Below are 16966 nucleotides of genomic sequence, written 5' to 3' on the forward strand. Positions count from 1 at the left end.
GAGACATCAGAAAAGTTCTGATTCCTCTTTGCACTCTGTGCTGCTTGGCCTTTGTTCCAAGCCTGGGCAGAATTAGGCGGAATTATCTTGTGAGACGATTCCGACAATTACCCAATGGAGATGATGTGGTCGGCTCTGAGAGTGTGCCGCTCCCAGCACAGAGCACACGGAGGGATAACACCTCCATTGAAATAGCTAGATTAGATGTGTAAGCCGCGTCAGCGTGGGGGCCTGCGGGCTAGGCATAGTGTTTTTGACGATGGAGAGTGATTGGTTCGTTAGAAGCTGCCCGGTTGAGATGGAGAGAGACAGGAACAGAGACACCACTCCCACCAATCCCTTTCCCAATCCTCCACTATAATATACTACAGCTGGCTCCCAAATGATTCCTATCTCTGTACTGTGTCTGCTAACAAGAGGGCAAATCGCACTGACTATAGGTCCAGAAGACCAACCTGAGTGTGAATACAGTATGTGGCTAAATAGAGAGTGGTTTCCATGATAATTGTATATTAGGGTCATGATGAGGTTTGGTTGTAAGGGTTATTATGGGATGGGAGGTGGTTGCCGTGGGATACTCACTGCAGTTCTCCTCGTCGCTCCCGTCAGGACAGTCACTGAAGCCGTTACAGCGGAAGCGCCCGATGATACAGTGGATCCCGTTGGCACAGGCGAAAAATGTCGGAGCACACTTGGACTTTATCTTGGCTGTGGGGAGGAGATAGGGAGAGAGAGAGAGAGAGGGAGAGAAGGGTCTGTTATTTAGGATGATGGCAAAAATATCTATGGATGGATGATGCTGCAGTTTTAAGTGTGTCATAATAGAGTTGAGCTGTGGGGATAAGAGAAGTAGAGAGCGAGAGAGAGAGAGAGATAAGGAAGAAGAGCGAATGAGAAGGAAGCAAGGACAGCAGAAGAGAGATGGAGAGGAGAGGGAAAGAAAGGGAGGGAAGGAAGGAGAGAGATGAAGAGCAGGACAGGGAGAGAGCGGGAGAGAAGGAGTGAGAGAGAGGATGAGAATGGTAGGGAGAGAGGGATGTGTTATATGGGACATACCAGACAACCACTGTATATTACAGGATGTTGATGGAGTGTCATTCATGGCCTTAAAGGATCCTCTTATTGGCATTCTGGCAATGGTGCACTTTGAATACAGAACTGTTGTTCTGTCATACTAAAGGTCAGTGAATTAATCTGTTCTACTTATCCTGCAGTACTTCTTTGCACGTTCTCTATTGGCCTACTGCCCTCAACTTAAGAGCTACTGGTTGGAGACAGAATGGAAAGCAGTTAGGAAGGAGAGCAGGCAGAAAGCAGACAGAGACAAAAAGCGAACAGATAGTGGAGGGGACCCTTGGAATAGATCCAACACCAGTCAGTCTAAAGGAGGGTAGATGGAGAGAGGGCCAGAGGACAGATCTCAGTGGACAGCCAGGAGATTGACGAGCCTCCACCCCCATCATTCAGCACCGTTTAACACCAGTAGCACCTAACTTCAGCTGCCTGCCTCAGACATATTGATCTCCCCTCTCTGGAGGAGGAAAACACTGTGCAGGAATTGCTACACCACAGACAAAGACTTGTGGGGAGAAGTTAGACCAGAAAGACCTTGGGTACTTGGTTACTGCTTTTCAATCCATTGCCGATAGTGGCATTCTAGGGCCAGGATTGGCATTTTGAGAAGTGCATTGGATTTGCACATGGAGTCTGTCCCATAGTGTGACCCAAACCTGCCATGGCAAGATGAGTCCACCATCTGGGACATGCTACTGTGCAAATCAAAGAACCCCTGAGAGTGTTATCTAGATTAGAAATCCACTAACTGGGGAGAGAAAGCTGAAAACATGTCTAAGTCCATGTTTAATTCCCCCTGGAAAATGTATGCAACACAAAAGCTTAGTAACTCAGGCGCTTAAAGTATAGATCAAACTTTCTGTCTAAGTAATCCACCTCATACGAGAGCTACAAAGTAGGTTGCATAGCTAGCAGCCAGTTGAGCAACCACTGCCAGTAACCAGTTAGCCACCAGTATGTGGGCACAGACACTGCATACATAACAGGCGGCTCTAGTAAAACCCAGCATTTGAAAGCAAGGCCTCAAACCCCCTGAAGGCGGTATAGTGAGTGGGTACACAGTACATCTCTCAGCCAGCCAACAGCCAAACATCTCCCTGTGTTTTCCCCACTCTTAATAACAAAGAGAATCGGCCTGTCCATGGCTTGGCACAGCAATTTTTCATATGCTAGTGGCTCACATTTCTCCCCCTACAATCTATTGTGGTAGGCCGATTTATGAGCTCTTTCAAGCTGTGTCGATAATGTGTGGTAGAGGGAGGGGTACGCAGAGCACCCGCATATTCTCCTCTCCTGGCTGAGGAGTGGGTGTGTGTGTTTGTGTGTGTGCGTACAATCTGGGAAGCCTTTGTTTACTGCCACAGAGGAGGCCCTGAGCGCTTAAAGCCCATTTTGCATGGGTGGTATATCACATTCATTAAACAAACGCTGGGGAGAAAAAAGACATGGCTCCGAGCTGTAGCACAACATAAAAGCAAGGATCTAAACAGGCTGTGTAGGTGTACATTAAAGCTAATTTGTCCGCAAACAATGAAGAAAACTCAAAGGTTGTTGTTTTTTCTTCATATTTTCTCTCACTCTGATGTAGAAAAGAATAAAAACAGGTTCCCGTCTATCACATATCATGTCTTGTTTGTATTTCTTTTGGCCTCCTAAGAAAGTGAGAATTCAAGCTGAGAATGATTTGTGGTTATGAGGTGGCTACATGGATCTGAAGTATCAATCTGCCTCTTGTCTGCTCCTTTCCTTTATCATCTACTCATACCATAGAGAGGGGTCAAGGAAAGGAAGCCATTTAACACCATTGAGATGCACCCCTGTGGAGGTGGGTAGTAACCGCATGCTATAGCGTGGTATGAAACAACTTCTAATTGAGGAACCACTGTATCACATCCGGTTGGGGTCGCCTCGTCCTTCACAGGTAGAACAGAGTGCAGCTCTCTGGACATAACAAACAATCCAAGTTGATTGGAGAAGCCATTTTGGAGTAAAATAAAGGAAGTGAAGAGGGCAGAGACTTAACAAAATAAAACTCAGACCCTGTTATTACATTTTCCTTGTTTCTCTTTGTTTTTGTTGCATGGAATTGTTCGCTCTCCACCTCTCTAAATTGAAGAACTTCCATGTTGCTGTTTTTTCCTCTCAGAGCATTGCTCTTCAACCTCTCCCTCTCCCCCTACCTCTTTCCCTCTCCCACCCCTCCTGTGACTCTTTCCCTCTTAGTTGAACTTCTTTCATTCTGGGCCAAGTTTTTTTCCTTTTTCTCTGTGCCTAAATAGAAGTTGTTTACAAAAATCAGCCCCAGTTTTTTTTCTGTGTTGAATGGCTTCCAAAGTTAGTGGCAATGTTCGGCTCAGCAGAAAAAATGAAAACGAATGGGCCTGCAGTCAGGCCGAATCCTCTAGATTCTAGATCACCAGCAGTAAAACACAACCTGATCTCACTGACACACACACTAACACATGGACGGAAGCACAAACAAGCGCAGAGGCATGCCCACGCACGCACGCACACTTCAGGGGTGAGTGCTTTTCCTTTCAAATCTCTCCTAAACCTTATCCAAGAGAGCATTCTTAATTGCAAATTTGTTTGCCATAAAACTTCCAAGCATGCAAGCAGCAAATAACATATTTTTTCATTGCTTTAATTAAATACTAAGGTTTTCCCTTTTCATGCAGACATTTGCAGCCAAACGAAGGCCATTGCTGCATAGTACACATACTGTTGAACCTTTGAGTAGCTGGTGATTCATCTGAGTCCCTTTATAGACGGACAGAATGAAAAGCAGCGCATATTAAAACACATTATCGTTTCTTTAAATCAAATCAAATGTTATTTGTCACATGCTTCGTAAACAACAAGTGTAGACAAACAGTGAAACGTTTACTTACAGGCCCTTCCCAACAATGCAGATATATATATATATATATTTTAATAATAGAAAAATAATAAACATGAGGAATAAATACACAATGAGTTACGAATCGTTGGCTATGTACACAGAGTACCAGTACCAAGTCGATGTGCAGGGGTACTTGGGGTAGATAGGTAATTGAGGTAGATATGTACATATAGGTAGGGATAAAGTGACTAGGCAACAGGATAGATAATAAACAGTATCACCAGTGTATGTGATGAGTCAAAAAAATTGTGCAAAAAGGGTCAATGCAGATAGTACTGGTAGCTATTGGTTAACTATTTAACAGTCTTATGGCTTGGGGGTTGTTCAAGGTCCTCTTGGTCCCACACTTGGTACATCGGTACCGCTTGCCATGCGGTAGCAGAGAGAACAGTCTGTGACTTGGGTGCCTGAAGTCTTTGACAATTCTTAGGGCCTTTCTCTTACGACGCCTGGTATAGAGGTCCTGGATGGCAGGGAGCTCAGCCCCAGGGATGTACTGGGCCGTACATACTACCCTCTGTAGAGCCTTGCGGTCGGATGCCAAGCAGTTGCAATACCAAGCAGTGATGCAGCCAGTCAAGATGCTCTCAATGGTGCAGCTGTAGAACTTTTTAAGGATCTGAGGGCCAATGCCAAATCTTTTCAACCTCCTTAGCGGGAAGAGGTGTTGTCGTGCCTTTTTCACAACTGTATTGGTGGGTGTGGACCATAATAATTCCTTAATGATGTGGACACCAAAGAACTTGAAGCTCTTGACCCGCTCAACCTCAGCTCCGTCATTGTGGATGGGGGCGTGCTCGGCCCTCCGTTTCCTGAAGTCCATGATCAGCTCCTTTGTCTTGCTGTTGTTGAGGGAGAGGTCGTTGTCCTGGCACCACACTGCCAGGTCACAGACCACCTCCCTATAGCCTGCGCATCGTCGTCGGTGAGAGAGGCCGAGGAGTTGAAAGGACATTATCTGACCTTGCCTGTGCGTTTGTGAGGGAAGGAAAATCGATGGGTAATGGAGTCTGGGTGAAAGAAAGGAGGGCAGCCAGAGACTGAGGCAGTCTGCTAGGAGGCTGGAAGATCAAACTAATCAATCTGGCCCCTTCAGGGTCCTGGCCCAGTCTGGCGCCGTACAATACAATAACCTTCTGAGGGAGAACAACCTACAGTAGGTTGCCCCTAAAGAGCCGCCTTCAGCCTTGCTTTCTCTTGGCCCTGAACCTTTAATGGAACTTTATGATCACGCCAGGCCAACAACGTTCAAGCGATGTTACCGATGTGCAAAAGAGGAGCAGTGAGTGACTCCCATATGCTGTACGTATTTACAATATTTGAAAATAACAACATTTCAATCAGCCGACATCATAAACCATCAAGTCATTATGAGAAAACGTTTTCCTAGTTGGTGATGCCACAGGGCCAGCAACCTTCTGTCAAGACAAGTGTGTGCAATATCAATTATGAAAACATCATTTCCAACGCATCTGCATTTAGAAAGCTGGCTTTTTTAACGGATGGTAAGACAGAGAGCGATACAGACAGGCTACTTGGTGTAGAGAATGAGCGTTGTTTAGTGCAGCGATAGATCTCCCCAATAAAGACTGTTGCAATATTCATCAGAGGGGCTCATATCTTCTAATAGCCTTGTTTCAAGTCAGTGCATCCGACAATGTGTGCTCTACAACGTCACATTAGCATTTCTTTTTCTTTTGTGGATTTCAGGGAAGCCGCTTTGCTGGAGCGCAACTGTCTGAGGGGCAGGGAGGGAGTTCAATCTGAAGTAGAAAGAGACAGAGAGAAAGAGGAGAGAGAGGAGAAAGAGAGGGGAGAGAGAGGAGAAAGAGAGAGGAAGAAAGAGAGCGAGGCCTTAATCAATATTTCATCCTGGTCTGTGGTATTAATTGCAGAAGCTCATTGATCAGTCATCCATTAAGCGTCTGGGCTGCACCAGACCTATTCTACATCCCTCTGCATCTACTCTGCACTCCTCTCCTCCTGTCCCCATCCTTCTACTGCCCCCTCCTCTTCTTCTCCGCTCCTCTACTATCTTTCTCTATCCCCTCCCCTTCCTCCTTTTCTCAATTTTTTGTCTTTCCCCTCTTTTCTTTTCCTCCCCTCCTTACTTCTCTCAGTTCTGATGTATTTTTTATTATCAATGAGTTTAATAAAAAAAGGTGTTCCTTTAATGTTGAAATAGATGGTCTCTTCTCCTCTGTGGTGTGTGAGGAGTGTGTCTGAGACAAAGCTGTAACAACAGATATAAAACCACACACACACTCCCTCTGTAAGCCCCACAATCCTCTCTGGCCTCTCCTCCATGATACAGACTTTCCATAAGCTCCACACTCCCAATGGCCCAGGGAGGACATGGAGGGACAAGGGAGAGATGGAGTGAAAGAGAAAGAGAGAAAGCGAGAGAAAGAAACACATGTTGCATGCTCGTTTCACAGACACACACAAGCTCAGAGACATTGTGGTGGAGCTGAAAGGATCATGGCCAAACAGCCAGTAGGAGATGGATTCCTACACAGAGAGGGCAAGGCTTTCTGGGATTTACAAATTTTCATCCCCTTACTTTTTCTGCCTATATTCCCATCTCCCCCTTTTTCTCTCTCTGTCCTTTGTCCATGCCATCACCACCTCTCTCTCTCCTTCTCTTACCATCTTCCCTCTCTCCCACCTCTCTTCCCCTCTCTCCCTCCTTCAATAAGGCTGGTGGTTAATCTCCACTAAGAGGGCATGGACCAGTAAGCCCCGTTAGCTCTCCTCTCCATACATAGAACACATTTACATGCATGCATGCATGTATGCATGTATGCATGTATGTATGTATGTATGTATGTATGTATGTATGTATGTATGTATGTATGTATGTATGTATGTAGGTGCAAACTACCAAACTGAGACACGCACACAATCTATTTTCCACCCTTAGGAGCTAGAAGCAGATCTGCCATATCTGTCGGCGCCATCTGTAAGCAATCAGCACACAAAACACTGCATTTCAGGTGTTCTGTACTAGACGTGTTCATTTGGGACACAGATGTAATGTGAAAAATGCTTCATTTGTAAAGGGGATTGACCTTGCATCTGCTTTGCAACACAGTAACCAAATAACTTACATGTGTAATGTAATGTAATAATGTATTTCAAGGTTATGTTTTATTTCTCTGTCTTGAGGAGATATACAAGGACATGGAGATATTAGGCTTTTTTTCTCTGAGTGCTGTAGATGTTGAATGCTTTTTCAAAGCGAGCGGCCGTATTAACATGGCTCTGGCTGACCTTTTTGCTGGAGCGCAATTGTCTGAGGGCAGGGAGGGAGTTCAGTCTGAAGTAGAATGAGAGAAAGAGAGAGAGAGAGAGCGAGAGAGATAGAGAGGGGGAGAGGCAAAGAGAGAGAGAAGCACACTCAGTTCTATCAGGAAGAATGTATGCTGGCAGAGAGAAAGAGAAAGCAGAGAGAATGCAGGAAATACAGGCCAGGTTTGTATGACTCCCTGGGCCAAACTTTCAACTGGTTGTCATGGGGATACGATGCAGGAAGGAAGATAGCAAAAGCTACTGGGGCATCGAGATAGCAGCATATTTCCTTGGATATGATCAAGGTGTGTGTGTGTGTGTGTGTGTAACCAACCATGTGTGAAGAAAATAAGTGTGAGCTATTATTGTGTATGAGGTGAGTGTACAAGTACATAGCTGGATATGTTTACTTGTGAGTTTGTGTGCTTGTGTGTTTATATTTGTTAGTGCATGTGTGTGTGTGTGTTTATACATTGTCTGAGTTGCATATGCACATGGGTCTCAGTGTGTACAAACAAATAATTTGCATGTCCAGATCAGCCTGTCAGCCAGCACTCCAGTCCGTTCCCCCTTGGCTACATAAATTCTAAAAACAAATTCTCATTAATGAGTCATGGGGGATATCTGATTGAATATGACCTTTACTTTCAGCTCTGCACGAAAAACCCAATTTGTGTGAAGGCCGCCCACATCAGGGCTAACCACTGGCTAAGTAGCCTTGTCTTCTGGGGGGTTAAGAAACCAGCGTAATGATTCTCATCCACCAGACAGAGGCAGAGCAGGAAGCTAAAAGGACAATGATACTGTACTGCATGGACTGGTACAACCTTCTGGTGCAATACAGCTGCCATGGCATCACTCACATGGGTGCTACATGTTAGTAGTTGAGTTGAGTCCTTAACTTCCTACCTTTAGTATGTAAAGCACTTTGAGCACCTGGGAAATAGGCTATACCCAGACAAAGTAGGCATTCTTATGCAGGACACAGAGGTAGGGCAGCTAGCTAGCTAAAGGCTAATCGAATAACAGGGCAGTCCAGGCTTCATTCAGCCAGACTGCAAATTGACTGTAAGAAGCCTTAACAGATATATGAAAATCTGGATACCGCCCAACCCTAATAGAGAGATATACACTGAATGTACAAAACATTAGGAACACCTTCCTAATATTGATTTGCATACCCTTTTGCCCTCAGAACATCCTCAATTTGTCGAGGCATGGACTCTACAAGGTGTCCAAAGCATCCACAGGGAATGCTGGATGTCCTTTGGGTGGTGAATCATTGAGACATGGATTGTGCGTGTGCCAGTCAGAGGGTGAATGGGCAAGCCAAAATATTTAAGTGCTTTTGAGCAGGGTATGGTAGTACGTGCCAGGCGCATCAGTATGAGTGTGTCAAGAACTGCAACGCTACTAGGTTTTTCACGCTCAACAGTTTCCCATGTGTATCAAGAATGATTCACCACCCAAAGGACATCCAGCATTCCCTGTGGATGCTTTGGACACCTTGTAGAGTCCATGCCTCGACGAATTGAGGATGTTCTGAGGGCAAAAGGGTGTGCAAATCAATATTAGGAAGGTGTTCCTAATGTTTTGTACATTCAGTGTATATCTCTCTATTAGGGTTGGGCGGTATCCAGATTTTCATATCGTCATACCGTCCTTCTCTGTGATTTATGGTATTACCGACTTAGTACACAAAAAAGCGCCAAAAAAGCCCATCCGGCGTCTATTGCCAGAATGCTAACTAAATTAGCACAAGTAATAGCACATTTCCATGGACGCTGCTAGCTAAATATTCTAACGAGCGCAAAAGAAAATACACAAACTGCAAAGACAGGCAATCCAGCTCATTAAGTTATACATTTACATTTAACAGTTTTGGACAAACCTACTTATTCAATGGTTTTTCTTTATTTTTACTATTTTTCTACATTGTAGAATAATAGTGAAGGCATCAAAACTATGAAATGTGGAATCCTGTAGTAAGCAATATTTGAGATTCTTGAAAGTAGCCACCTTTTGCCTTGATGACAGCTTTGCACACTCTTGGCATTCTCTCAACCAGCTTCATGAGGTAGTCGCCTGGAATGCATTTAAATTAACAGGTGTGCCTTCTTAAAAGTTCATTTGTGGGATTTATTTCCTTCTTAATGCGTTTGAGCCAATCAGTTGTGTTGTGACAAGGTAGGGGTGGTATACAGAAGATTGCCCTATTTGGTAAAAGACCAAGTCCATATTATGGCAAGAACAGCTCAAATAAGCAAAGAGAAACAACAGTCCATCATTACTTTAAGACATGATGGTCAGTCAATGCGGAACATTTCAAGAACTTTAAAAGTTTCTTCAACTGCAGTCGCAAAAACCATCAAGCTCTATGATGAAACTTGCTATCATGAGGACCGCCACAGAAAAGGAAGACCCAGAGGTACCTCTGCTGCAGAGGATAAGTTCATTAGAGTAATCAGCCTCAGAAATGGCAGCCCAAATAAATGCTTCACAGAGTTCAAGTAACAGACACATCTCAAAATAAACTGTTCAGAGGAGACTGCGTGAATCAGGCCTTCATTGTCGAATTGCAACAAAGAAACCACTACTAAAAGACACAAATAAGAAGAAGAGACTACCTTGGGCCAAGAAACACAAGCAATTGACATTAGACCGGTGGAAATCTGTTTTTGGTTCCAACCGCAGTGCCTTTGTGAGACGCAGAGTAGGTGAACGGATGATCTCTGCATGTGTGGTTCCCACCGTGAAGCATGGAGGAAGAGGTGTGATGGTTTGGGGGTGCTTTGCTGGTGACACTGTCAGTGATTTATTTAGAATTCAAGGCACATTAACCAGCATGGCTACCACAGCATTCTGCAGCGATACGCCTTTCCATCTGGTTTGCGCTTAGTGGGACTATCATTTGTTTTTCAACAGGAGAATGACTTTCTCACTGTAGGCTCATTTACTTGTGTGGCTGCCAGCCAAATAGCGTTGCACTTCTATTGTCATCTGATGAAAATGAAGCTATTTTCTGCCGAATGTGTTGCTTTAATGTATTTTCTGTGAAGGAAAACTTCTATTGAAGCACAAAAACACTCTTGACTTTCAATTTAAAACACGACACCTGTCAATACACAGCTGGACTCACCTGCTCCTGCCTTCTACCATTGTGCTATTTACAAACAAACACGTGACTGGCTCACCTGTTCTGGGGAACTACGGTAAGCTTCATAATGTAAAATAATGTGACAGGTGAAATGAAGAACGCGATCTGCTTTATCTCCTAACGTATTAAACAAGTAGACTGCAGGTGTTTGCATAATAAGTAGCTACAAATATGAAAATAGAGTAAAAAACGTCAGCATTGGTGATATTGAAAAACAATCCTGTGGCTATTTCCAAATAGCCCGGTATACGGTATATACGTTATACCACCCAAACGTACTCTCTATTATGCATGGAAATACTTTGGAACAGATTAAAATCACTTGGAGCTGATATGCTGGTGTTTTTACAGTCTTTTTGACATTTTCTAATAATAACATTTACATGTATTTTTTGCTCAGAATACTTGGAGGGGCCAAATAAAAAGCCAGTTGGGGAACCCTGCCCTACAGAGAATCATAGATATGGCCTCACAACTAGAGATATGAAACATGAGGTGGCAAACATCCTCTCTATCAAACTAGCAGCAGCTCATATCGCAGGTGACACATATTTCCTGTTGCTGCTGCTGCGTTGGCAGAAAGGAAGCAAGGTTAACACTAATGGTAGTCATAGTGATAAGGGTTGCCGTGCATACAGATAAGCACGGAAGAACCCGAGACAAGCAGAAATGGAAAGCATGTGTAGTACTGGTATGGAGGTGGATAGACAGTGCTTCCAACCTACATGTTGAGTGAAGGCACAGCTCTAAACGACAGGTTTGTACTAAAAACTAAACATTTGTTGAATTCCCAATGTGTTATCACTATGCTTACTACCATCTAATAGAACAACCAAATTCCAATTGGAAAACAATGTCTGATTTTTGGTGTAGTTGTCATTAAAATGGGCTATCACTGCACGTTCAACCATTTAATGCACAACAAAGTTAAAATGGGAATACAATGTCAGATATTTTGTATTTATACAACAACGTCATGTCTTTTCACTGTGCTTCATAAAGATGTTTTATTGTCACATGCACCAGATAAAACATTTCACTGCACCTGTTTTATAGGGTAAGTCATAGTAGTAAGGAACCTCCTGGAGCAAATTAAGATTAAGTGCCTTGCTCAAGAGCAAATCGACAGATTTTTCACAATGTCGGCTCGAGTATTTAAACAGCATCCAATTTGTTTACAAATGTATAATTGGCATGTTGGATTCACGTCTCCATCTCAAACAAACATCTAAGTTAAAGAATAGAACTAAATCTAATCAAACTTTAATTGCACTTTAAACAACATTTTATTTGATTTAGTCTTATTCTTGAACCCTGGGTTAAATTGAAAGAGCTGTTAAGGACTTCGCAAACGCTACATAGACCTAAATAGCATTGTTGTAGTCGAGTCACTAAACCTCAAGTCCAAGTCGAGTCCAAAGTCTCCAGTGCTCTGAGTCGAGTCACAGTATACAGTCTACCGCTGTCGGCGTACCTGGAAGAGGGCTTAGTCCGCTCTTCTCAAGACCACCTCCAGGTATTGTCGAACAGGCAGATCGACACCGGACCCCGGCTCCCTGCTATCATCTTGGGCAGAGGGTATGGCTGTCTAATCGGGTTCTGCCCCACCGGGTAGAGTCCCGTAAACTTTCCCCCCATTTTATCGACCCTTTCCCAAGATCCCTAGCACCTCTGCTGTTCATCTTCTGTTGCCCAGCACCCTCTGTATACATCCCATGTTTCATGTATCAAGGATTAAACCTCTGTCTCACAGCCTTCGTCTACTCTTTGTTACTTCGAACTGTCTGCACCTGTGTCTTATCCTGAGGTCTGATAAAAATAGTGTTTAACATAATTTTTGAATGACTACCTCATTTCTGTACCCTACACATACAATTATCTGTAAAGGTCCCTCAGTCGAGCAGTGAATTTCCAACACAGATTCAACCAAAGAGCACGGAGGTTTTCCAATGCCTCGCAAAGAAGGACACCTATTGGTAGATGGGTAAAAATAAAATAAAGCATACATTGAATATCCCTTGAGCGAAGTTATGAGTTTGAGTGAAGTTATAATTTCACTTTGGATGGTGTATCAAAACATCCAGTCACTACAAAGATACAAAAGTCCTTCCTAACTCAGTTGCTGGAGAGGAATTAAACCGCTTAAGGATTTGACCATGAGGGCAATGGTGACTTTAAAACAGTTACAGAGTTTAATAACTGTCATAGAAGCAGACTGGGGATGGATAGATAACATTGAAGTTCCTCTACAACACTAACCTAAATGACAGAGTGAAAAGAAGGAAGCCTGTTCAAAATACATATATCCAAAACATGCATCCTGTTTGCAATAAGGCACTAAAGGAAATTGCAAAGAAATGAACTCTATGTCCTGAATACAAAGCGTTCTGTTTGGGGAAAATCCACTCTTCATATATTCAAGCATGGTGGTGGCTGCATCATGTTACGGATATGCTTATCATTGGCAAGGACTAGGGAATTTTTGGGGATAAAAATAAATGGAATAGAGCTAAACACAGGCAAAATCCTAGAGGAAAACCTGGTTCAGTCTGCTTTCCAACAGACACTGGGAGAGAAATTCACCTTTGAGCAGGACTATAACCTAAAACACAAGACCAACTATATACTGGAGTAGCTTACCAAGATGACATGAAATGTTCCTGAGTGGCCTAGTTACAGTTTTGACTTAAATTGGCTTGGAAATCTATGGCAAGACTTTAAAATAGCTGTCTAAAAAATATCAACAACCAACTTGACAAAGCTTAAAGAATTTTTAAAAGAATAATGTGCAAATATTTTACAATCAATGTGTGCAAATCTATTAGAGACTTAACCAGAAAGACTCACATTTATTTACTCAGGGGTGATTGACTCAGGCGTGTGAATACTTATGTAAATGAGATATTTCTGTAATTCATTTTCAAAAAATTTGCAAACATTTTTGCAAACATGTTTTCACTTTGTCATTATGGGGTATCATGTGTAGATGGGTGAGAGAGAACATTTAATTGAATCAATTTTGAATTCAGGCTGTAACACAACAAACTGTAGAATAAGTCAAGGGGAATGAATACTTTCTGAAGACACTGTATAGTGAAAGCAGGTGCTTCCACACAGGTGTGGTTCCTGAGTTAATTAAGCAATTAACATCCCATCATGCTTAGGGTCATGTATAAAAATGCTTGTCAGGATGTTATTTTGTCTATCATGGCTATGCCCCCATAGGATGGCAATGCCAACATCCACAGGGCACGAGTGGTCACTGAATAATTTGATGAGCATGAAAACGGTGTGTGTGTGTGCGTGTGCGCACATGATGGCGCCGGAGGGTAGGGCTGCCATATTATCGGCTCTCAAGCAATCATGCTATTTTGTTTGTTTTTTCGTGTTGTTCGTAACTTGTTTTGTACATAATGTTGCTGCTACCGTCTCTTATGACTCAAAAGAGCTTCTGGAAATCAGAACTGGGATTATTCACCTCAAATTTGATGAGGAGTTCTTCTTCAATGAGTCAGACGCGAGGGATATACTGCAGACACCCGACCAGGCCCCGATCCCTGTGATTCACTTGAGAAGGAAACTGAGATTGAGGCCAAAGATCAGGGTGCCTTGCGAGGATCAGGCGACGAGTGGCTAATCCGCACCTCAGTTTCGTTCTGCTAGCTAACTTTCAATCGCTGGAAAATAAATGGGACGAACTGAAGGCCGAGCACATATATCCTACCAACAGGACAATAAAAACTGTAATATCTTATGTTTCACCGAGTCGTGGCTGAACGACGACATTAAGAACATACAGCTGGCGGGTTATACACTCTACCGGCAGAACAGAACAGCAGCCTCTGGAAACACACGGGGCGGGGGCCTATGCATTTATGTAAACAACAGCTGGTGCACGATATCTAAGGAAGTCTCAAAGTTTTGCTCGCCTGAGGTAGAGTATCTCATGATAAGCTGTGGACCTCAATGTCTACCTAGAGAGTTTTCATCTGTATTTTTCGTAGCTGTCTACATACCACCACAGAGTGAGGTTGGCACTCAATGAGCTGTATTCCGCCATAAGCAAACAGGAAAACGCTCATCCAGAGGCGGCACTCCTAGTGACCGGTGACTTTAATGCAGGGAAACGTAAATCAGTTTTACCGAATGTCTATCAGCATGTTAAATGTGCAACCAGAGGGAAAAAAATGCAAGACCACCTTTACTGCACACACAGAGACACGTACAAAGCTCTCCCTCGCCCTCCATTTGGCAAATCTGACCATAACTATATCCTCCTGATTCCTGCACACAAGTAAACATTTAAGCAGGAAGCACCAGTGACTAGATCAATAAAAAAAGTGGTCAGATGAAGCAGATGCTAAGATAGAGGACTGTTTAGCTAGCACAGACTGGAATATGTTCTGTGATTCTTCAGATGGCATTGCGGAGTACACCACATCAGTTACTGGCTTAATCAATAAGTGCATCGAGGACGTCGTCCCCACAGTGACTGTACGTACATACCCCAACAAGAAGCCATGGATTACAGGCAACATCCGCACTGAGCTAAAGGGTAGAGCTGCCGCTTCAAGGAGCAGGACTCTAACCTGGAAGCTTATAAGAAATCCTGCTATGCCCTCCGACGAACCATCAAACAGTCAAAGCGTCAATACAGGGCTAAGATCGAATTGCACTACACTGTCTCCGACACTCGTCAGATGTGGTAGGGCTTGCAAACTATTACAGACAACAAAGGGAAGCACAGCCGAGAGCTGCCCAGTGACACAAGCCTACCAGACGAACTGGGCCAGACGGATTACCAGGACGTATACTCCGAGCATGCGCTGACCAACTGGCAAGTGTCTTCACTGACATTTTCAACCTCTCCCTGTCTGAGTCTGTAATACCAACATGTTTGAAGCAGACCACCACAGTCCTTATTAGAGGTCGACCGATTATGATTTTTCAACGCTGATACCGATTATTGGAGGACCAAAAAAAGCCGATACCGATTAATCGGCCGATTTTTTTGTATTTATTTGTAACAATGACAATTACAACAATACTGAATGAACACTTATTTTAACGTAATATAATACATCAATAAAATCAATTTAGTTAGCCTCAAATAAATAATGTAACATGTTCAATTTGGTTTAAATAATGCAAAAACAAAGTGTTGGAGAAGAAAGTAGAAGTGCAATATGTGCCATGTAAGAAAGCTAACGTTTAAGTTCCTTGCTCAGAACATGAGAACATATGAAAGCTGGTGGTTCCTTTTAACATGAGTCTTCAATTGTCCCAGGTAATAAGTTTTAGGTTGTAGTTATTATAGGAATTATAGGACTATTTCTCTCTATACCATTTATATTTCATATACCTTTGACTATTGGATGTTCTTATAGGCACTTTAGTATTGCCAGTGTAACAGTATAGCTTCCGTACCTCTCCTCGCCCCTACCTGGGCTCGAACCAGGAACACATCGACAACAGCCACCCTCGAAGCAGCGTTACCCATGCAGAGCAAGGGGAATAACTACTCCAAGTCTCAGAGCGAGTGACGTTTGAAATGCTATTAGCGTGCACCCCGCTAACTAGCTAGCCATTTCACATCGGTTACGTCAGCCTAATCTCGGGAGTTGATGGGCTTGAAGTCATAAACAGTGCAATACTTGAAGCACAGCAAAGAGCTACTGGCAAAACGCACGAAAGTGGTGTTTGAATGAATGGTTACAAGCATGCTGGTGCCTACCATCGCTCAGTCAGACTGCTCTATCAAATCATAGACTTAATTATAACATAATAACACACAGAAATACGAGCCTTAGGTCATTAATATGGTCGAATCCGGAAACTATCATCTCGAAAACAAAACGTTTATTCTTTCAGTGAAATACGGAACCGTTCCGTATTTTATCTAACGGGTGGCATCCATAAGTCTAAATATTCCTGTTACATTGCACAACCTTCAATGTTATGTTATAAAGGCCCCACTGCGCCACCTTCCGGGTGGCGCAGTGGTCTAGGGCACTGCATCGCAGTGCTAGCTGCGCCACCAGAGTCTCTGGGTTCGCGCCCAGGCTCTGTCGCAGCCGGCCGCAACCGGGAGGTCCTTGGGGCGACGCACAATTGGCATAGCATCGTCCGGGTTAGGGAGGGTTTGGCCGGTAGGGATATCCTTGTCTCAGTATGTAAAATGTAATAAAATGTATGCACTCTACTGTAAGTCGCTCTGGATAAGAGCGTCTGCTAAATGACTAAAATGTAAATGTAAATGTAAATAATTACGTAAAATTCGGGCAAATTAGTTCGCAATGAGCCAGGCGGCCCAAACTGTTGCATATACCCTGACTCCAGCCACCCTAGTCATAGACTGTTCTCTCTGCTACCGCACGGCAAGTGGTACCAGAGCGCCAAGTCTAGGTCCAAGAGGCTTCTAAATAGCTTCTACCCCCAAGCCATAAGACTCCTGAACAGCTAATCAAATGGCTACCCAGACTATTTACCCCTCCACCCACGCTGCAGCTACTCTCTGGTATCATCTATGTATAGCCACTTTA

General features: G+C 43.5%; 1 protein-coding gene across 2 annotated transcripts in view; it reads right to left on the reverse strand.

The window, feature by feature from the left end:
* The window catches only part of ldlrad3 (low density lipoprotein receptor class A domain containing 3), a 118669-nt gene that overhangs the window by 36719 nt on the left and 64984 nt on the right, over nucleotides 1–16966 (reverse strand). For both annotated transcript variants that reach the window (XM_039001380.1, XM_039001379.1), the window contains exon 3: nucleotides 583–708. In XM_039001380.1, the coding sequence (XP_038857308.1) occupies nucleotides 583–708 (126 nt within the window). The remainder of the gene's footprint in view (nucleotides 1–582; nucleotides 709–16966) is intronic.

The sequence above is a fragment of the Salvelinus namaycush genome, chromosome 9 (genome assembly GCF_016432855.1).
Source record: "Salvelinus namaycush isolate Seneca chromosome 9, SaNama_1.0, whole genome shotgun sequence".
Classification (NCBI taxonomy): Eukaryota; Metazoa; Chordata; class Actinopteri; order Salmoniformes; family Salmonidae; genus Salvelinus; species Salvelinus namaycush.